Source organism: Vespula vulgaris, chromosome 16 (genome assembly GCF_905475345.1).
Source record: "Vespula vulgaris chromosome 16, iyVesVulg1.1, whole genome shotgun sequence".
In the NCBI taxonomy this organism is placed as follows: domain Eukaryota; kingdom Metazoa; phylum Arthropoda; class Insecta; order Hymenoptera; family Vespidae; genus Vespula; species Vespula vulgaris.
The window spans coordinates 2,950,900-2,973,217 of NC_066601.1; the positions used below are offsets into that span (position 1 = coordinate 2,950,900).

The following is a 22,318-nucleotide window of genomic DNA, read 5'->3' on the forward strand; positions in this document are numbered from 1 at the left end:
TTTACGAGATAAAATTTTTCTTCGATTTGAAACCTCTACTGTCGGATCCATAGCACAATATCCATCGCGGCATACCATATATCCAGAACACAAACCACAGGATCACGGAACACGGATTACGGAACACGAAATCCAGTCGCAACTGAGATAAACCTAAGACAAAATCCAGACGTAACCTAGAACTACGGATTAAGGATTTTATATTTTTGTAATAAAAAAATTTTGATTAAATATTGATTATTTTGTCAACGTTTTTCTATGCAATATTTTCAATCTCGTTGAAAAAATTATTTCTAAAATTAATTCTCTTCGTACATTTGATGTTATTGTCAATGCGAGTGACATGCACTTGAGCATTTTTCTTTTCTCTTTTCTTTTTTTTTTTTTAATTAGACGTTCTCTCTAAATTGAATGCTTTTTCGTTATTATAAAATTGTCGTCTCTTTTACTTATTCTCTTTCTTTTTATTAATATTATTAATGGTAGAGTTAAGGAAAATATAGAAATATTGCTTGTGTAAATATGAAAAAATGTGATCTGTAAATATGGTTGTAGCAGCTTGTGTTAGCATCTACGGAACTGAGGTAGAAATGAAATGCACAGTATAGAGTGGAACTTGTCCGTGATATAATAAAGTTCCCGGTTTTCTCCTGAGGATCGTTAAAAATGATTAAAATATTCTGCTAGAAATATTTATGGTACTTTATGTTCCATGTTTTCATTTTTAAAGAATAAAAAAACAATTACTCTATGTTTCCTCTTTATTTGCGTGCATTAACAAAATTTATGTTATATTTCTTTTGAATTATGCTAAACATAATCGAAATTATTTCATCGATTCGTATCGTTTCAATTATATTACATTAAACGAATTCTTGCAAATATATTTTTTTATATTTATATTCCGTAAATTCATCACAAGCTTGTTATGCTTTCTCCGCTATTTTCAGTTACCGATCCGTCACGCGTCGACCAATTAAGTTTCTTGATGTAGATTTATCTCTGAGCTTGGTATCCGAGTTTAGCCACGGGCATAAATATCAGTCGAATATAAAATGAAATGAACGAAAATTTAATTCTTTTCTTTATCGCGAAAAATGACGGAAACAAACGCGTTCGTTTGATTAAAAACTAACAACTGTGCCGACGGTAACTAACGTGTATTGTTATTTAAAAAAAAAAAAAGAAAAAAAGAACAAAGTTTCTTCGTATAAAAAAAAATTCAAGAGAGTTGGTAAAATATTGAAAAAAGAAAAAAGAAGATTTATTGATATGTCAGAAGAATAAAGTATGATATATGTAAAGGGTGTGAAGAAATGTAAAACTAGGTACTAGTTATCAATAGCCAGTCGCCAATTGCTAGTTGTAAATCACTAGTTACCAGTTAGCAATTATTTTGCTTTATTTTCTATAGTTACAACTGCTGCGATGTGATTGCTAAATAGTAAAGAAAAACTGACTTGTCTAAACTAAATAATAGTAGACGTCAAAACTTTGTGCTCTCTTTTAAAGAGCATCAGAAACAATAAAGAAGCGTGAAAATTGTGGAACTCATTTCGACACCTTACCAAGGCTGTTTGGTTACGTTGAAACATTCCGCCAACTCTTATATTCGTTCTTTATCTGTTAGACACTTTGAACTTTCGAGTTATCTCACGAGAGAGAGAAAAGCCGTTCTTCTCTTCGCGTAATACTCTGAAATTATTTCGTCTTTTCTCTCTCTTTCTCTCTTTCTCTCTTTCTCTTTTTCTCTCTCTTTATCGTCTCACCTTCGTATACTGTGAGAAAATGAAGAAACGTCACCGAACGTGACTGAAAGATGAAATCTTCGCTTCGATACCTCGACTACTTTTAAAAGATTTTCTTTCCTCCTTTCTTTTTCTTTTCTCTCTCTTTCTCTCTCTTTCTCTCTTTTCTCCCTCCTCCCTCACTCTCTCTCCCTCTCTCTCTCTATTCCTTTATTTTTCATTCTCTCTTTCTGCCTCTTTGAAATTCATATGTCCATTGTAATTTATCACAACTTGCGTCCCACACAATACACGAATTTTTGGTTCTAGAGTCTGTGTCGCGTCTGATAAACGACGGAAATTTTTCATACGACAAAAAAAGGAGTCATGGAACCATTCCTACAAGATTTGCTCAGAGTTTCTTCAAGTATACTTTTTAAGATATGCTGGAGAAAAAGTTGGAACAGAGAGAGCAGTGGATTTTCAGATATCTGGATAGAAGCGAGAAAAATTTTATTGTCGATGCGAAAGTATCGGATCAGTTTACACTTTATCATTATCATTTATTCAAAATCACATTGTCAGACTTTTTATTAGACGTCGTTATAAGCTTTATTCCCATCGTTTATATGACTCAATGAAATATCATTATATTAACTCGTTTAGATTAAACTTATATCGTTTCGGAATCGTTTGAATTAATTCCAATATTTATTAAATAAAAAATCAAGAACTCATTACAAATAAAATATTCAAATAATGTCAAAGGAATAATAATATAATGTATTTAATATCGATAAGTATTTATTTATACGGAATATTTAGTACATATTATATTGTTACATATTAGTAACATAAATTTAATACAATAAATAATCGATAGAAAATGTGTACATTAATGTAAACATATCAATATTAACGAAAGAAAAATTTACTTTACTATTTACTTTTATATTAACGTAATTTATTTTATCAATAACAGAGTAACGAATATCTTCAATGATACAAAAACTCGCTTCCAAAGTAATATACATTTTGACTAATCGATACACATGACTCATCTGTAACAAAAGAAAATTTCTTACATAATATACGCAGTACTTTCCTATTGAAGTAATTTATTTTATCAATAACAGAGTAACAAATAATATTTTCAATGATACAAAAACTCACTTCCAAGGTGATATAATATATTTTGACTAATCAATAAATATGACTCATTGTGTACATGACTCATCTGTTAACATCGTTAAATTCTTAATATCCTACAATGTTTATGTTGTATATACAATATTACGTTGTATATTGATGGCCTTACATCAATGACCTTTTGTCTTGAAATCGAAGACCAACGAAAGTACGCAGTCGTCGAGTGGATTCTGGTGAGACAAGTTCGTAGATCGATTTGTTTCGAAAGTTCCCAACGTGAAACTTCCTCGGAAAAGTTTTCCTGATCCTTTGGGTGGACCTTGTCATCGATACTGCACTTTAAAAGCCCTGTGTTAAGTAACGAGCAAAAACTTCAACACAAAATTAGGTTAGCCCCATCGACGAGACTAATTGTAAGTTTATTTAATTACCAACGAAGTAATTAGCAGCTCGTTATCTCGACGTTTCATTCACTACTTTTCATTTAATATCTCCATTTCTCGTTTAATTGTTTAATTATTAAGTGATCATTATAGCTAATGGATATAAAGTATCTCTGATTGAAATTTAATACAAGTATGTATAATTTAAAATATCGAGGAGATATTTCTAGCAAATATTCTTATGTTACCGTTACATACATAAATAATTAATAAGATATAATAATATAAATAATTATAATAACTTAAATATCATAAATAACTTTAATAAGATAATTTAAGATACTTCATATCCATTTACGTATGTTTAGTTACTTATATCACTTTTTTTTTATTCGATTATCTGTTCTATAAATTTCACGACTAAAGAACATATAATGCGAATATCCTGAAATAAAATATGTTATCTTCGTTCTTTCTTCTTTTCTCTCTTTCATCGTTCTCATTTTCGAACAATAACGAAAATATTAAAGAAGCAATATTATTAAAACAAACCCATTGCTCGAACAAAGTTTATCTCGCGAGATAAGAGGAAAAGGGAGATGAGAGAAAATGAGAGCACCTTCCGTAATATTGCTCGATATCTTTTTACCCATACATCCTAGTTTTCTTTCATGTACATGCTCTCGCTCGACCGCTTTAATCTCCTCGTCACTTCCGCGTCAGCATTTGCTATCACCATCTACCTCAACGGAATTGCGTGACAACCGCTGCGGCAGAACATCTAAATAGTGTGACATCCTTGTGAATTCCTTAGACCCACCTGAGCCTTTAAAGCGAACTTTGTAATCATGTCTGTGACATATTTAAGTACCGTATCCATAAACTTTCGATAAAAAAAATATCGACCCTATTAAAAATGTTTCTTTTTTACTTATATTTATCTTCATTTTTCTTTTTTTTTATGTCCCGTTTTTAGTTCATTTTAGTAAAATTAGTTTGAATAACAGATATGATAAGAATTATTATTTTATATTTTAATAAACAACATAATATATTCAGCATTTTTTATTGAAAATTCGAATACGAGATATAGTGTAGTATAATATTGAATTGTTTAGTAAGTAATGTTGGAAAATATCTTGACAGATAACGTTGTTTATTTAAATAAATAATTAAAATTAAATCTTAATAGCAAAAATATCAAACAATATGCGAAATCGATAGTTAAGTAATGATTGAATTAAAAGAGTGAAAGAATAATTCTTTCAATTAGGTTTATAAAGATTTATCGAAAGTAAAGAACGATAAGAAAACTGGATGTCGATCGAAGATCGTTCTGAGTTGGAAGATATGATATTGAACTGTCGACTAGTCCCTTAGTCCCTTAAAAGCACCCTCGTTTAACTCTTTAACTTCGTTGACACGTCTGAACGAGTCGATCGAGAAAAAAAAACTAATACCGGGTCTTTTTATTATTTTAGAAATTTGTAATAGATTCGAATTTATATATTGCATTATCTTTCATAAATTAATTTAAATCATTTTCAATATCATTTCAATCACTTTCATCTCTTATTTCTTTATTTATTAGAAATCATCGATTATAATCATTTTTATTATACTTTTAACGTTACGTCTTTTCACAAGAATTTATTCGTTCATTTACGATTCGTTTTGACACATTTGACAAAGTGTCTGTTTTATAATCGTCATTCGATGTATAATAAAAATAGAAAGAAAACGTTAAAATTTAAAAGACCATTCGCATAGATTTCCTTTATTATCGAGTTTTAACGACTTTAATAGTAGAACTACTCTGTTCTGTGATATTTCTTAGATCGTCGCCAAAGAAGTAATAAATGCTGAAAGAAAGCGAAACGACGCGACGTGACGTTCATTTATCAAGACGTTTTATCTACCAGCTAATCGCATAGCTTAAGGGAGAAAAGAAAGGGTGGCGAGAGATGAGGAGAGGTGGGAAGTAAGAGTTAAATCCTTTCGCGTTAAGTTATTCGAGACGAGTTGTGAGCTGTCTGCGTAGCATGTTGTTTCAAACTAGTAAAAGAAAAAAAAGAAAAAGAAAAGATAAAAGTGTTGCTAAAGAAAAATCGAGACATAAAAAATTTTCTTGGCAATACAGCTTTAAGCTCCGCCATTAATGACCTGTTCGCCCTGTTGCTCAGGAATAAGTATAGGTTACGCTTCCATAACTTTCATTCGCATAATTCATATATTTACAACGTACACGATTAAGAAATTTTTACTCGATAGTTATACCGAAGATTATGATCGGCGATAACGTATATAATAGAGAATAATGATTTAATAGGTAAAGCAAATGACTTGGAAAAGGAGTATAGTAATTAATTACATGTATACAAAAAGCATATATAATCATAGATTATGATTTAATGGATAATTTGTAAACTTTATCTTTCTTCTGTATTAGGTCATTATTAATTTATTTTCTTAATCATAATTTTCTAACGTTATCGACATAAATCTGAATCGTTTCTTCTGTTTTAATACGTGGATAATTCGAAACTTTTTCTTTTTTTTTTTCTTTTTTTTTTCTTTAACGTATAAATTTCATTCCGAAAGTAAAAAACACACGTACACATTTTGAAGTAAAAAAGAAAAAAACCGCGAACTTTCCCGATGGTTCTAGTATTTTTAAATTGTCGCAGCTTGTAACTTTCATCGAAAGAAAAAAGTAAAAAAAAAAGTGAATGAAAGGAAAGTACAATGATGTGCACTTAAAACGTTTTTAAAGTGTACCATTTAATGGAATTTGTCGATTTTCTCGTCGGTAGAAAAAGAAAACCTATGCGAAAAATTTGAAATGGCTATCGAAGTAGACAAAAAAATCCGAATTGAAACTTGTTTCATTCATTTTGCAGAAAGAACTTTTCTTTCACACGGTCTCAATATTGTAGTTTATCATTGATTTATTCTCTTTATGAAATTTCTATTGTTTATTCTTTGTTTATCCTATTGACTTTTTCCTTTTTTTCGTCCTTTTTATCTAACTTATTCCATGTACTATCGATTTTTTCTTTTTGTTATCCGTTTCGTATCCCTTATCACATATAAAGGCAGCCAAGTGTGAAGTGTGTGTCTTCCATATCCCATTCGGCGTCGATCGTTTCTTATAGAACTTTGTGTTACTGAGAAAATTCTTACTTTCTTCTTATTGAATTTTTAACACGAAAGACATTTGGAAGCTTACATCGATAATGCGCTCTTTAGTTTATAAATTTTGAGGTATCTACCTTTGTATTATAGAACGGCAAATATATCCTATTTTGTTATTTCTTATAAAATATTTTTTTTTTAATATTTTGTTAATTGAAATTATATACCATAACGTAAAATCGATTGTTTCTTTTAAATCGACGTTTCACTTCTGTATAGAATTGATCTTTTTCTACAAATAATCAAAGGCATAAAAGTGGAACGGAAAGAAATGAGATAAGCAAGTTTTATTTACTTTATGGAACGTTTATTTGAGGCAATAATGGACATAGAAAGAGAAAAATCAACAGTTATCGAGAAAAAAAAACATTTATCGTTTCAAAAGATTATCCATAATTTTTCATCTATCATTTACCCTGTTTCTCTCTCTCTCTCCATCTTTCTCTCTGTCTATTTTTGATGTTGGTTAAACGAACTAAGATAAACTCAGGCTTGTTGAATCTCGCAAATAATTTAAAACGATAATACCTAAGGCAAATTGTACAAGAAACTCGGCAAAGAAAGTACAATAGTCTGTGATAAATGCTGGACATATGGCAATAAAGATCGTTGGCTAAGTCGCTTTATGGTGAGCTATTATTTTGCTCGTTATCAGTTTTATGTAAGTAAATGGCGTGGCTCTTTATTAATGACCTTAGCTTCGACGATGTTAAGGTACGTGACGATGAACGAGTGGATAAGCTCTTTTATAACTTATAATACATTGTTTCTTAGCCTTATATTTATTTAACCTCTATAATAAGAAAATATTTTATGTAATCGAAAGAAAATGATTTTTATGTGATTAAGAATCTTTTTACTTAAATGTACAAGCGTTCACGTTATACGTGTATCGCAAAAAAAAATTTAGACAACCCATAAATTTTATACGTTCTTAAATAAAATAAGATAAAAAGACAAAATAGGAAGGAAGTGTATATCTTATTCAAAAAATTCTCTCGAAGAAAAATAGTTTCCAATCTAGCATGTAGCGAACTACATACTCTTGGTAAGGAAAGCATTTTCCAAATGCTGATTGCATCTAGAAACGTGAACCTCTTTATTCATACGTTCTTACTGTAAAGCTTACCGAAGCGCGGATTCGTGAACATGAAAGAAACGGAGAGAGAGAAAGAAAGAGAGAGAGATAAAAAAGAAAAAAGGCGAAAGGATGCATTCTGTGACTTCTTCGTTCCTCTTACCATGCTATTCCCTTTTCAACTTTATCTCTAGCAAGGAGAAATATTTTTCGGGAAAATATATTCATGCTCGAGAACGAGAACACGGAGGGAGCAACAAGTAAAGCTCCTTCTTCATCGTCGAATAGTTTTACGAATTCTTATGATTTTGCGATAAAACATTTTCTTTTTTTTTTATAAAATAGATAAAATAATATACCAAGGTGTACAGTATCTTACAGTATAGCTGCATCATAGAATTATATATTTATCTTGTATATTTATAACACGTAATTATTTATTCGTATCTCAATTTGTTTGTTTCCAAAGAAAAACTTATAATGAAACATTCAACAATTTCCAAACAAATTATTTTGATATTTAAATTATCACGTGTATAATATAAAATTATGAATGGAATATAATTTGATATAGTTGTTGTTTCTAATACAATTAAAAATAAAACGATATAATATCGTAACGGAATATGTAGAAAATTAGGTAAAAACACGACGTGCAGTGAAATTGCGAGGAATACCAAATGGAAGAGCTGAAAGTTCCTTTTGCGAAATATTCAACGTCGAACTTGTATTTGTATATATGCGTATATTCTCGTGTATGTTAATTAGCTAGAGTACTTTCGTCTGTCAATAATGTGCGCGCAGAGGAATGAATTACTTTTTTTTATCTTTCTCCAAACAAACAAATAGCAAAGCGTGAAATTTAGGTCAAGTATAACTTTCTTTTTTCTTTTATTATTTGTTACGATGGATAGTATCGAAAAAGAAAAAATACTATTTGTAAGAGTTTCCTTTTCCCCCAAGTTTTTTATGTAACTCTCGTACCTACATATTTATTAATTATATATATATTTATTTATTTTGTTATATCTGACGAATAGCGACAAACATTAATTTATTCGAATGAATATTCATTGAACTAAAGGAAAAAGAATTCTAAATACCTACTTTTAATCAAGGTAAATAATACATGCAATCTGTGAGAAATTTGAATAAATGATATAATTTCTTTATTTACGTTTCAGGAATTATCGAATTTCTAAATCGTAAATTATTATTTATGGAAAATAATAAAATATTATTTAGGTGTGATAATTTCGAAAATATTTATTTGTAAAAATTAAATCGTAGAATATAATTCGATATATCCTGATGTTTCGACTTTTTGAAAAAAAAGAGAAGAAAATGAAATAACTATTCTCAAACGTTCTCGGAAAAATATTTAAATACATTTAAAGGAAAACACGTTACGGAAAGTTATGGAATTGAAATCATAGGCGATAACAAAACAGCGAAAGATTTATTACAAATACCGACAGTATTCCGTAAGTACCTCGATGTATGTGCACGAAGAGATAGGAATAGAGAAAAATAACAGTAGAAGAATAACAAGAAGAACAAGAAGAAAGGAAAAATCGTATGATTTATGCAAACCATTATAACAGTAACAGAATCGTATTTCCGAAATCGAAAGTATTCGCTATAAAACTAATTTTTCATAACGTTTAAATGTTCTTGATCATCTCGGCTTTGAAAAATTCGATACATAAAAAAACGATCTTAAAATATAAAACGACAACAATATTAGCTGTTATTTTTCTACAAATTTTATTGACATATCATAATCTATGATTAGAATTTTATAAAAATCTTAATACATTTTCTTGAAGCAAATTTTATTAGAATAAAGAAGAATTAATAATTGTGAAGTATAAATAATAGCGGTCATTAAACATACTCATAATATTAAATTAAATTAGTGAAAGGGACGAAAGGGATATAATGGTTAATCTCGATTAACGTCTAATAAAAGTCGGATATTATAGAAACGATAGTAGATATCTTGACGCATACCATGAATATTAAAAATATTCTTTCCGTTTAAAACAAACACGCTACTTCATCGTGATCGTATAAATAAAAATGCAATGTCGCGTGACAATCAAGCAATCGTTTGATCTTGAATCACGAAGGTGTACATTCACTTTAATATTGCCAACAATTATCGAAACAGTGATAGGAATAAGAAAAATCTTTAATTGAAAGTTCTAATTTTTTAATAATAATAAACATGCAATATTCGAATAAATTAGCAATGAATTGTTGTATTTAATTAATAATTAAAATAAATTTGATAAATATCAAAGCTACCACGAGATCCTTACTTTATATTTTCATGAAAATATATATATAAATTCGAAAAATAAATAAATATTGCATTTCACGTTAAGCTTTTCCGAAATATTAATCGATCTTCTATTACGAAAGTGCACGAGTTTTTATACTTTGAAATATATCTAATCGTATAGTGAGTCACGTTCACCGGAAACTACGGTAACTAACTTAAAAGAATGAATGTACCGTTGTTTCTATCATGCATTTGCGGATTTAAACATATTAGAAATTAAGAAATAAAGTTGAACGCGTACATACGTGCGAGTCTAATATTTGTAATCGTGTATAAAATAAGATATTTAATTTTACACATTAAATTCATTTCGATATTAATATAAACTTATTAATAGAATACAAACATTTTAATAAGATCGATTAATTAAACTTTGTTAGTTATAAATATTCTCTTCCCTTTCATAACAAACGTAATAGAAAAAAAGATTTCAATGTATGATTAAATGATCGACGACAATGAAGAGAGAAAAATAAAACAGTAGGGATAAGTCTAAGAGTTACCGATCAAGTATTATCATCGTCGATAGGTAAACTACCATGGTTAGTAGTATCGTTAAAGGTGAGGACGGATGCTGGTGGGGACAATAACGTTTGCCTCGATCATTGCCTTTCGCGTTCTCGATCGCATCAGTCTCATTTTCAATCGTATCCTGTGTGTGACCAAACCAGTATGAAACGTGTATCACTAAAAGAACGAAAGGAATAACAATATAGGATTTAATAAACGGAGTGTAAGAGATATCGAAGAAGAAATAAAATGAAGAAATCGAATGATCAAATTTTTACTATAGATCTTTTATGATCTAAAGTTGAGTGTTAAAATTAAAATTTTTCATCGCTCGTAAGTGTATTATTTATATATTATTATTATTATTATTATTATTATTATTATTATTTCTTTTTATTTACTTTTATTTCTTTTTATAAAGTATAAATAATACTTTTTAATACATTTTTATTGGTTATGCCATATGTGGAATAGGATTTCATAAAATTGCCTAATACGTTTAGAATTAGAATAATTGTGCAATTAGTTGTGTAAGAATCGATGAGTTCGGTAATACTAAGATACACAGGTGTTATATGTAAAAGAAGATTTATCGTCTACGAAGAAATGTGACAATGCACATAGAACAAGCAATATCTTCTTTAATAGGAAGCATGAATTCCACTTTTACAAATTAGTAGTCAGAAACAGCATGGAATCGTAGAAGAGACGACATTTTCCTCTTTCCTAATATCTGGTTATGTTAATGCAAAAGCATTTTAATACAAGGACATTCGTACGCAAATCTAATTCTTATTATGGTTTGATGGTTTTATTCCAAAATATATATCTAATAAATACACAAACTTTTGACATCGATCTTGGTACTATTTCATCTTTTCATCCATCAAAGTATTATATATAAGTATACGTATTTCGTGAAACTGAAATTTTCGAGAAATATGTCTGCTTAATAAATATATATATCTATATGCGTACATATTAATGAAATTCGTTAATTGCGATTCGATGTTTCATTTAAAAGCTAATCTCGATCACGAATAAAATTACTTTCCATTATTACGTGTTACTCTACTTTCCGCAGAACTTGGTCGCATTTATTTCATCAACTCTGCATGAAAATTTTTCAGTTTTTCCCTCTCTCTTTCTCTCTCTCCCTCTCTCTTTTTTTCTTTATTTTTACGTAATAATTTTTACATAAAGAATTTTATTCGATAGCTTCAATCGATAAATTCAATATTATATATAAGAAATTAGGTTAAAGAGCAATAATAAATTAGTATGTTTCTTCGAATAGAAAGGAGTCGTTGATATATTTAGTTTTACAATCCGAGTATTCTCATATGCTAGTTCTCAAGGACAAAATAGTTAACGATAACGATCAGCAACAAGTTTTCAACGTTCGGTATAACTTGTTGCGATCTGATAGACTGATATGCAATAGATATAATCGCAAAACGACATTACGAAGAATATTTGTAAGTTGCTGAGCTAATTTTGAAATTAATTAAAGAAAAATATTGTTTTTGATTTCGATTCTCGTAATATAGATATCGTTGTATGAAACGAATTCGATAATTCTAAATGTTTTTAAATGATTTAATAGTACAACTCTTTAAATATTGATCATTACGTTATATGTTGTAAATTAATAAATTGTTAAGAAAATATCTCGAGATATACACACACATATATATATATATATATATATATATGTATGCAATTTGATAAAATTATTATTTCTAATATAAGATTATACACATATATGTATACATACCATTGATAAAAAAGAAAGATGAAAAGAGAGATGAAATAGTACAGAATCTTAAAGCGGATAGATACATTATCGCTGAATTCAAACGATTTTGAAAAAATTGAAATTATTAACAATCATCGATAATAATTTTCGAGGAAGATTGTTCTAAGATTATTTTATTCATATCTTCTCTTCTTTTTTTCATTATTATTATCATGAATGAAATAGCTATTGATCGATTCTTTTCCTTTTAAACATTTCTCTATCTTGTCTACAATGATGGGTGTTATAACTCACGGGAGATGTCGGACGCAAATAGGATAATGTCTCGCTATCGGATATAGCGAAGTATCAATTTCGACAACGTAAATGTATGATGTATGTGTATGTGTGTATATATATATATACGAATGTGTTTATGTATTTTATATATATATCATGCAAGTAGGGACGTTTCGCAACATATCTGCTTTTACCTCAGACTAAACTCTGAATTATTACCTAATCATGGCGCACCACGTTTAGAAAGGAATGCCTTTGAATATACGTATAATTCGATATTTGTTCATTCATGTACTCGATTGCGGAAAATGTATTTGGCTTCTCGATAGTTTTCCGTCGATTTGTCAGTCACCAAACATAGTGATTATTTGCTTACGTATCAAGGACATTAAAAGATGCAGAAAAATAAAATGATCATTTCTATTTGTATTTCAGGAAAACTATTAGATACTCGTTATGCGATATATCTAACGAGCTTAAAAACGAAATGAATTTCATAGGAAGATAAATATATATATATATATACACATTGTAAAAATTGTATTATTTAATAATAATTTAATCATGACCATGGAAAAGAACAATAGCAATAATGGACAATTCGTCAAAGTGCAAACCGAACGAACCAGTTTCAAGCCAGCAGAAAGATGGCGTATTATGAAGAATATATTATTAATAGGAACTGCATTTATGGTGAATTTCACCGCGTTTATGGGTGCCTCGAATCTTCAAAGTTCTATAAATGCCAGCGAATCTCTCGGCACGTTCACGCTTGCCGCGATCTATGGAAGTTTGATATTTAGTAACATATTTCTTCCGGCTTTGGTAATAAGGTGAGAAAATAATAAAAGAGTATTCTGTAATTCTGTCACATAGAGATTCATCCTTATCCTTTATTTCGTAAATTGAAGTTGGCTTTAAGCCATACCAATTGTATCTATTTCAAGAGAACTCCAAGTATCGATTATCTTTTTCTATTTGAAATGAAAGCTTTTGTTATTGCGAGAACGATTTTATGTGACCTCACAAGGATCGTAAGAAGGTTCGAAACGATCGGCTTTATTATCCGATGAGCTAAACGAAGGCTCGTCTATAAAATCTTCCATAACTTAGCCTATCATCCTCTTCTCCTTGACGAAACTAACAGCAGCATCAGCATCTGTGAGCCATCAACCGGTTACCTCGTTCAAGATAAAAGATATAATATTCGTTCGTCTTCTAGCTATTCCCTTTTTCCTCTTTCACAAACTTCTCTTCTATTTCCTTTCTTCCTTTCTTTCTTCCTTCCTTCCTTCTTTCCTTCCTTCCTTCCTTCCTTCCTTCCTTCCTTCTTTCCTTCCTTTCTTTCTTTGTCATTTTCCATCTCAATTATTTGAACGAACAATACCTTGACAATAAGATCCTTTACGACCACTTGAAGAATTTTTATTCGTACGAAGATCTTTTGGTAATAAGGGGATATCGAACTATCGTCAAATATTTCTTTAAAACTTTTTAATTCATCGAGAGAATTTAGTTTTTTTACTTGTTACAATAAGTTTTTCTCCTGGAAATAGACTTTAATTTTGTCCTTTTCTACGTTTATCAGTGATAACAGTAGTATATTTATCCCACCAGTTGGCTCGGCTGCAAGTGGACAATGTCTCTGGCTATACTGACCTATGTACCATTCATAGCAGCACAATTTTATCCAAGATTTTACACCATGATCCCAGGTGGACTTATGGTTGGACTAGGTGGTGGACCACTTTGGTGTGCCAAGTGCACTTATCTCACGGTCGTGTCTGAAGCTTATGCCTCTGTATCTGATCTTGCTGCTGATGTTTTGGTCACTAGATTCTTTGGACTTTTTTTTATGTTTTATCAGATGGCACAAGTCTGGGGTAATCTTATCTCATCAGCAGGTAGATATATGTATATATATATTTTTTTTACCATCTATAAATTCGATTGTTTTTATTATGTTCATAATATTTGTTGATAAATTTTATTGATAAATATTTATTAATTACTTGAAGTTATTGCAATTATATTATATCTTCATTTCCTTTTTTGATAATTTTATTAATATTGCAATATGAATTACGAGATGAAATCTAAAAAAAAAATTCATTTAATTAATTGCGTTATCTTTTCATATTCAGGAAATTAATTTCATTAATTTGTTGGGATACACATCAATGAATTATTTTCTTCACTTTTCTTTCATATTCCTGTTCTTAATAATTCACTTTTTTATTAAACATGTTTTTATCATAATAATCATTGTGGGTATCGTGTAAAAAATTCATTACATCTTTTCGAAACACTTTTTTATTGAGCATGTATATTCAAAGGAGAAAGTCCCATCTTATAGTTTCAATGAATAATTTAGGATCTTTTCTTCGAATAACCCATATAATTTTTAATATGCTGCACCCTTTTCTATTTATATTCATCGTTATGACAAAAAAGATTTCTTAATAAAATAAAATTGATCGTATTTTGATGGGATTTAAAAATTCTAAAATGAAAAAGGGAGTTAATAATATTACATAATATAAATATAAAAGATCATGAAAATTCAATCTTCTGTTCCATTGTTGTCGGTATCTGGTATCTCTTTCTTTTTTATTATCTCTCTCTTTTTCTCTCCCTTCCTCTCTCTTTTATTAAATAACTTATTTTATAAAACTTGTCTCTTGTCTTTTATAAATATTTTCATAAAACATCTCATCAAGAATGTACAGCATACGAAATATATCGCGCATGTAACTTTTTGCTTAACGAAATAAACCCTTGTGTTATGTTGCATGATGTAGATACGTGAATACAAAGGCAACTCAAATAAAGTGGCTATCTCAGAATGTATTATAACTTTAGAATGAGTAATATAAACTTCGATGTGTTGCATCGCTGTTTCTCTTTTCTTTCTTTTTTTTTCCATTTTCTTATTTAACTTTCCTTTCTTCTTCTTCTTCTTTTTCTACAATTCATTCGTTTCGTTCATTGCACGTAATTCCTGATTTTTTTTTAAGAAGTAAACTCTTTCATTAATAAAACACGTAATATGTAATATAAAGAGTACAAGTAATAGTACGTAATAGATATTAGCAGTTATGTTAATGACTCGGTTGTGAGAGTAGCCTTGACGATTACCGGTGCATCTGAGGCAATACTATTTAATATCGCAATAATTAGCAATTATGAATCGCGTAAATCACCAATCTACTACGTTATTTACATTTCATTTAAGCATACAATGTAAACACGTAACATGCGAGCATGTAATCAATCTTCCTCATGTATTTATCGAATAATTTAGAAAAAAAGAGGACGAAATAAGATGAGTAAAATTTTATCGTATTTTGTTTCATTTTATTTTGTTTTGTTTTGTTTTCTTTTCTTTCATTTCTCAATTACAGTTCTGTCCTTCGGAAACGATAAAGCAACGTCAACGAACGTAACATTGAACAGTAGTATCGTTGCCGAGATTTGCGGAGCCAATTTTTGTACCGCATCTTCATCTACCAGCGACAATCCAAATCTAGAGCAACCACCGATAGAGAGGATCCACTTGATATCTGGCATTTATGTTGCCCTTATGATATTGGCCTCTCTGGTTATCGCGTTTGGGGTTGATTCGTTGTCTAGGTAATACAGACGAACGAGATTACTACGGAGTTATAGCGAAGTGCTTTTTTGTTCACACGTTTTATATGAAACGTGAGTGTGTGTATACATATACATATATATGTATGTATGTATATACATACATTTTTTCGGCTATTCCCATTCATTACTTTTTTTTCTTCTTTCTGCTCTCTCCCTCTCTCTCTCTCTCTCTATCTCTTTTTTATTTTTTTCTCTTTCTTTTCCTTTTTCTTTTTTTCTTCCTTTATCTTCGACCTCCTTTCAAGATTTTATCGGATCATCCATATATCTATGTATGTTTTCTTTTGCCTTTCTCTCTTTCTCTTGTCTTTTGTTATTTTTTTTTTTTAGATATGACAGAGGTAGAAAGGGCTCGGTGACGGGATTAACAGGATTAAAGCTCTTGGCGGTTACGTTGGAACTGTTGAAAGAAAAGAGTCAGCTTTTAATCCTACCCATAATAATTTTCATTGGAGCCGAACAAGCTTTTCTCTTTGCCGATTATAACGCAGTGAGTTTTCAAGTATACTCCATTGTTTCTTTTACAGATTTCACTGTTTTACTTCGTCTTTCATTTTCAGTCCTTTGTCTCTTGCGCTTGGGGTATCAGTAATATTGGATACGTTATGATTTGTTTTGGTGTTGCCAATGCAATTGCAGCATTGGCTACGGGTTCTATCATAAAATTGACTGGCAGGATCCCTGTTATGATCTTTGCATTTTGCCTTCACATAGGAATTTTAATTTTTATGTTAAATTGGAAACCAACACCCGATCAAGGGGTAATATTCTTTCTAATTTCTGGATTATGGGGAATCTGTGACTCCATCTGGTTGGTGCAAGTTAATTGTAAGTTCTTCTTCAACTTTTTACATATCCTCCTTTCATCCTCTTATCAATCGTAGATAAATCATTATTATTCACAACTGTTGGTCATTCGTAGTGGAATATTTAATTAAATAAAATTTAATTAAGCATAAAGAATAATTATTTCTCAAGATATATCTGTGCTCTTTTATGCAGATATCAAAGTACAGATATAATTGATATATCAAGGGACGAAAAAACGAAATATCTACCTTGTCGACAGATGGTGTAAAAAGTTTTAATATTATTTATATTTTCAGCTTTAAGTGGTTTACTCTTTCCTGGAAGGGAGGAAGCAGCTTATTCTAACTTTCGCCTATGGGAATCCACTGGATCTGTGATAACGTACATATACAGTCCTTATTTATGTACGTACATGAAGATTTATATCTTGATGGCTATTCTTTGCATCGGCATGATAGGTTACGCTATTATCGAATGGGTAGGTAAAACCAAACCAGTTGTTATAAATGAGAAACCAGATTTCGAACTGGTCGCTGATAACGAAGTAATGCGATGATAAGCGTTGAAACAAATAGTCACGAAGGTAATCATAAATCTTGTGCGTGCAGGAAATGATAAAAAAAATTAAAATAAAAAATATATATATATTTACGTATAAATATATTAATGTATATTCTTATATGATAGAAAGATAATTTAAAAATAATCATAATGGATTTGTTAGCTTAGGTAACAAAGAGACACAATCTTATGTAATTTGTACCACAATATATGTTTTTTATTTTATTCTTGTGGACACCTACTAGATTTTACACAGGTATTCGCTTAACGGCTAAGATTTTTTTTCTGGTTTCCTTTTAAATACGTAGTTTTTAATGTTACATCGTGTGTCCGTGTTTTCTGTACGTGTAATGTGTGTCCGTGTGTGTATGTTTTCTTTTTTTTTTCTTTTTTTTTCGTCTAAATTGCTAACATTCAAGCTAAAGCTACGGCTTGCTTAATTTAATTGTATACTTCTTGTGTGCTTAATCATCGACTGTGTGTTTTACTGTGCATCGAGGGTCAACGGACTATGCCGTGTCTCGCGAATACGACGTCGTCGAACGAGAATTGAAATAAAACAAATCTCTCGTCGCGTCCGCTGATAAAGAAAAGCGTACGATCCCGCGTTAGGAAAAATTCTGGTATTTTTTCTTTTTTTTTTTTGTTCATCTTCCTCCTCCTCTTTTTCTTCTTCTTTCTCTTCCTCTTCCTCTATATCTTTCTTTTCTACACTCCCTTCTCATTCCGTCTATTTTCCTGTTACCATGTCACTTCGGATCTCGTGACATTTTGTTCCCATTACTGTAAATTTCAATTGATCTTTGCATGGCGTGCCTTTTACTTATTCCGTAATTATTTCTCTCTCTCTTTCTCTTTTTATCTCTAAGTTTCTGTCTTTCCTGTTCTTTGCCTTCGTTTCTTCTTTTTCTTCTTCTTCTTCTTCGTCTTCTTCGTCTTCCTTCACTTCTCCTCATCTCCCTTAACGAATCCTCGTAATTGCTGATTGTATCGCGTAATAACTAGCTTAGCCTGTTTCTCGTATATACATATCAAGTGTGGTTTTTTTATTCGCAGTACAGTTATATGTGTGTGTGTTGTTTTTTTTTTTTTCATTATTTTATAAAACGTAATAGGAACTTTGGTTTCTCTGGGCGATGTTTCAGGAACAGTTTCCTCTTTGATAGGATTACGGCGATGCCGCGCCGTTTGCGAGTTTTGGACGAAAAGAAAGATTTACAATCGTGATCAGCTTCGTTATATCCTACGTTTTTCTTTGTTCTGACTTTCCATATTATTCGGAATTCATCTGCTTTCAAGATATTTTCACTTTTTGTTTATCTTTTTCTTTTCTTTTTTTTTTCTTTTTTCTTTTATCGGCTAAACCAAATGCCTTACTTCGAACAATACGTAATGTAGAAAAATTTTGTATTAGCATAAAGAGCGAGGAAAATTTCGTGTTACGTTTTTTTTCTTTCTATATATATATATATTTTTTTTTTTCAATACCTTTTTCTCTCGTTTTTTCTACTCGGAAACTGCTATAAAACATTCGCCCGTGGATCTATGATTTTTTTTTCTTTTTTTCCTTAGGAATATGACACTCACGGATACAATTTCACATGATTTTTTTTTTTCTTTTTTCTTTGCTTAATACTCGCGTTTTTATATTTCCGCAATAATCTATTGAATATCGATTTCACGAAGAAAATACACATGATTCCTAATTCGTTATACCCTTCCTCTCGGACGTGCGTCCTTCCGAATTACCACCTTCCTTCCTCCCACAAGCCCGATACTACACCACACGCAGCTTCCCTAACAGATTAATTAATAATCCTCCTTCGTTTCTCTCTCTCTCTCTCTCTCTCTCTCTCTCTCTCTCTCTCTCTCCATCTCTCTCTTTTTCTCTCTTTCTCACCCTCTTTATTCGCGTAACAAAATTTAATAACCGGAATATCTCTGTACAAACGTTTCTTTTCATTTTTTTTTTCATTTATCAAAAAGGACAACATACGATTTTCCCCCTACCCCAGTTTATTCCCTCCCCCCACTTAGAATCGATCAAAATTTTGAATTTTGAATTTTTTTATAACTCTCACCCCCCATCCCCCCTAGACCCACCCTTATCCACGTATACCACACTTTTCATTGTCTCACTTCTCCTCTCCTTCTACTTTATGATACAACTCTTTAGGAACAGATTACTTTGCTCTTCGGCACTCTTAATAATACAAGATCTTAATAATAATCTCCCTATTTTTTTTTCTGCTCTCTCAACACATTGCTGGACAAATCTCAGCATCCTCTTTCGTCTTCTATCTTCTTGTTGCTTTGCTTACGTTAGTCGTTTTTAGAAGTATACTTTAACCATGTCAATTTAACTTCGTACGAATTCAGCTATTTTATAGCCTACGATATTATTAAAAGTTTATTCCTTAAATATTACAACGCTTATATATAATCAATAATCTTAATATATGTACACGGGGCTAAACCACTTGAAATCGCGCACCTAACTAATATTATTTACTTTTTCATCGATTCTCAATGTTATTCATGTAATAGATGAATAATTATTGGTAGTAAATAGTCCATTATTATAACGAAGGTATCTCACGTTTCCTTACCTTTTACTTTTTTATTTCTCTCTTTCTCTCCCTCTCTCTCTCGCTCTCTGCCCCCTCCCCCCTCTCTCTCTCCTATCTATCTATCTATCTATCTATCTTTATCCTTCTTCTTTCATCGAGAGGAAAAAAGGATACGAAGTACATTACAATATATGTACGATCTTATTCCTTAAATCTTTCAAATCTTACTCCGCTCTCGTATTATTAGAAGAAATAATGATTAGTTTATTATGGCTTTTCCCTATTAATTATCACGTTTAATGCGAGAAATCGTCAAGTTTGTCATCGATCAGTTTTAAAGCTTTCGATCTCGTTCTCTTCTATTTATTATTTATTAAAATTCGATAAAAATAATGATATTGAAATTATCGGGAGTGTCTGAGATTAAAAACGATATCTCGAAGGAAGCTGCATCGATATTATATTTATATATATATATGTATATGTAATTTGAGCGTGTGCTTGTAGTAATTTTTATCTATGACGATTATTACATACAAACGGTATTTCGTGAGCTTCGTTCGAGTTAGGGGTAAGTACACGAAGAATAAAATGTATAAAAGATATTGAAGATTGTTAAAAAAAGAAAGGGAAAAAAAAATCGTGTCCCGTTTCTAAACCACGAGAATAAAAGTAGAAAGGAAAGAGAAAAGAAATAAAACATTTGTGCCTTGAGAAACGAGATCGCATTTGAATTATTATCTTGATATCTTGATCTTAAACGATCGCGGACTAGTTTTGCACAAATCTTCGAACTATTGTCACTTTTTTGAGAAGCGAGGTGTGACATAATTCTGATCTCTGCTTTTTTCTTTCGTTTCTCTTTTTTTTTATGCGTCTTTTAATACTTTCAACGTCGTGTTATTGCATTATTTATTCGCTATATATATATATATATATATAGCTCTTCGTATAGTACAATGGAGACGTCGAAATATTTACTTTTCTTCTTTCTCTATATTAATAAATGATTGGTTAATCACTGTGATTGACTCTTCTTCCATGGTTTCTCATCAGGATTGAATATTTTAAATAGCTATGAAACGTCGTTTCATCAAGTTAGCCAAGCAACAAGAATTGTCACAATCATTAGTCTTCTTTTTTTTTTTGGAATTTTTTAAAATATTCAATCGAATCGATCGCAATGATTCTAAGTCCCAAAAATTAACTTCTGACATAATGTTCTCTCTCTTCTTTTTTTTTCTTTTTTTTTTATTTACAATGTATTCGAAACATATAAAAGTCATGTTCGGTTTTATCCATGGGAAATGCTAATTCTAAGGTCTTTTGGGAGTCGATTTCGATGAGAACTAGGAAGATAATTTTCGTTCAATTGGTAACACGATTCAATCTTCGCAGAGTATTACCAACTGTTGGTAATTTTCATTTAAGTTACGTGTCGTTGTTAATCAAGATCTCTTAACAATCTTTTCCTTTTCTTTTTTTTTTTAGACGAAGAGAAAGAAGGAAAAGTCAATCCTTCGGTTTTTCGAAAACAAAAAAGAAAAGAAAGAAACAAAAAAATACTCTTCACTTAATTTTCCTTTCACTTTTGAAGTTTTCTGCGAGCAGGACTATAAAAGCTAATTTACAGATTAGATCTTTCGTATACTCTCTGCGATCACATTGCCCTTAAGGACTTAGTCTCTTTTCTTTTTTTCTTTTTCGCTGCGTTTTTCGTTCAGTTTCGATCGTCGAGCTCGATCGACTCGATGCTGCGATTTTTCGTTCTTCCTCGTGGAAAAGATGGACTGAGACCGGAAGATCGATGAATACAGTCTTCAGAGTGTCGAGTTAGATCACTCATCGATCGTTAACACGATCGAGCGAAACTGGACAATTATAAAAGTACTTCGTTTTCTTTTCGAGAGTAAAAATCGCGAAAGGATCGTTAATTCGATCAACAAATCTTGATTTTAAAAAGGACAATTCATTTTTTTAATCCTTTTGCGATTTTTTTCTGATAAAACGACCCTCGAAATTTAAACTCAGTTCGTTCTCGGAGATATCGAATCGTACTCGAAGCGATTCTTTTCTCCTCTTCTCCTTCTTCTTCGCTGATTTTTTCCATAGACGATCATCGATCAACGTCGCTTTACTCGATTCCCTTCATCATTCTCGCTGTATTCTTTAGAGATTGTCTCTTGTTGCAAAACCAAATTCTAATCACTTCTCTGTCGTATCCTAAACGATGTGCTAACGTTGTAATTTCAGTACCTGAGATAAAACAAAAAAAAAGATATGTATATATATATAT

At 30.6% G+C, this 22,318-nt stretch overlaps 2 protein-coding genes across 7 annotated transcripts in view; one reads left to right on the forward strand and one right to left on the reverse strand.

Moving 5' to 3' along the window:
* The first annotated feature begins 10,465 nt into the window (after positions 1–10,465).
* On the forward strand, positions 10,466–17,677 carry LOC127069823 (UNC93-like protein). The gene is made up of 7 exons (XM_051007350.1): positions 10,466–10,722; positions 12,863–13,260; positions 14,045–14,331; positions 15,832–16,060; positions 16,412–16,571; positions 16,642–16,909; positions 17,188–17,677. The coding sequence occupies exons 2-7, from the start codon at positions 12,992–12,994 to the stop codon at positions 17,445–17,447; spliced, it is 1,473 nt and encodes a 490-aa protein (XP_050863307.1). The 5' UTR covers positions 10,466–10,722; positions 12,863–12,991; the 3' UTR covers positions 17,448–17,677.
* Positions 17,640–22,318, reverse strand: part of LOC127069821 (POU domain, class 6, transcription factor 1) — a 123,972-nt gene continuing 119,293 nt past the window's right edge. For all 6 annotated transcript variants that reach the window (XM_051007348.1, XM_051007346.1, XM_051007344.1 and 3 more), the window contains one exon: positions 17,640–22,278. In XM_051007348.1, coding sequence (XP_050863305.1) covers positions 22,157–22,278 — 122 coding nt within the window. In that variant the 3' untranslated portion in view covers positions 17,640–22,156. The remainder of the gene's footprint in view (positions 22,279–22,318) is intronic.

Excerpts from the sequence above, each read along its gene's own strand:
- LOC127069823 (XM_051007350.1), top strand. The coding sequence starts at position 12,992 with ATGACCATGGAAAAGAACAATAGCAATAATGGACAATTCGTCAAAGTG. Across the intron at positions 16,572-16,641 it reads TCTTTGCCGATTATAACGCA|TCCTTTGTCTCTTGCGCTTG; the intron begins GTGAGTTTTCAA and ends TTTCATTTTCAG. Across the intron at positions 16,910-17,187 it reads CTGGTTGGTGCAAGTTAATT|CTTTAAGTGGTTTACTCTTT; the intron begins GTAAGTTCTTCT and ends TTATATTTTCAG.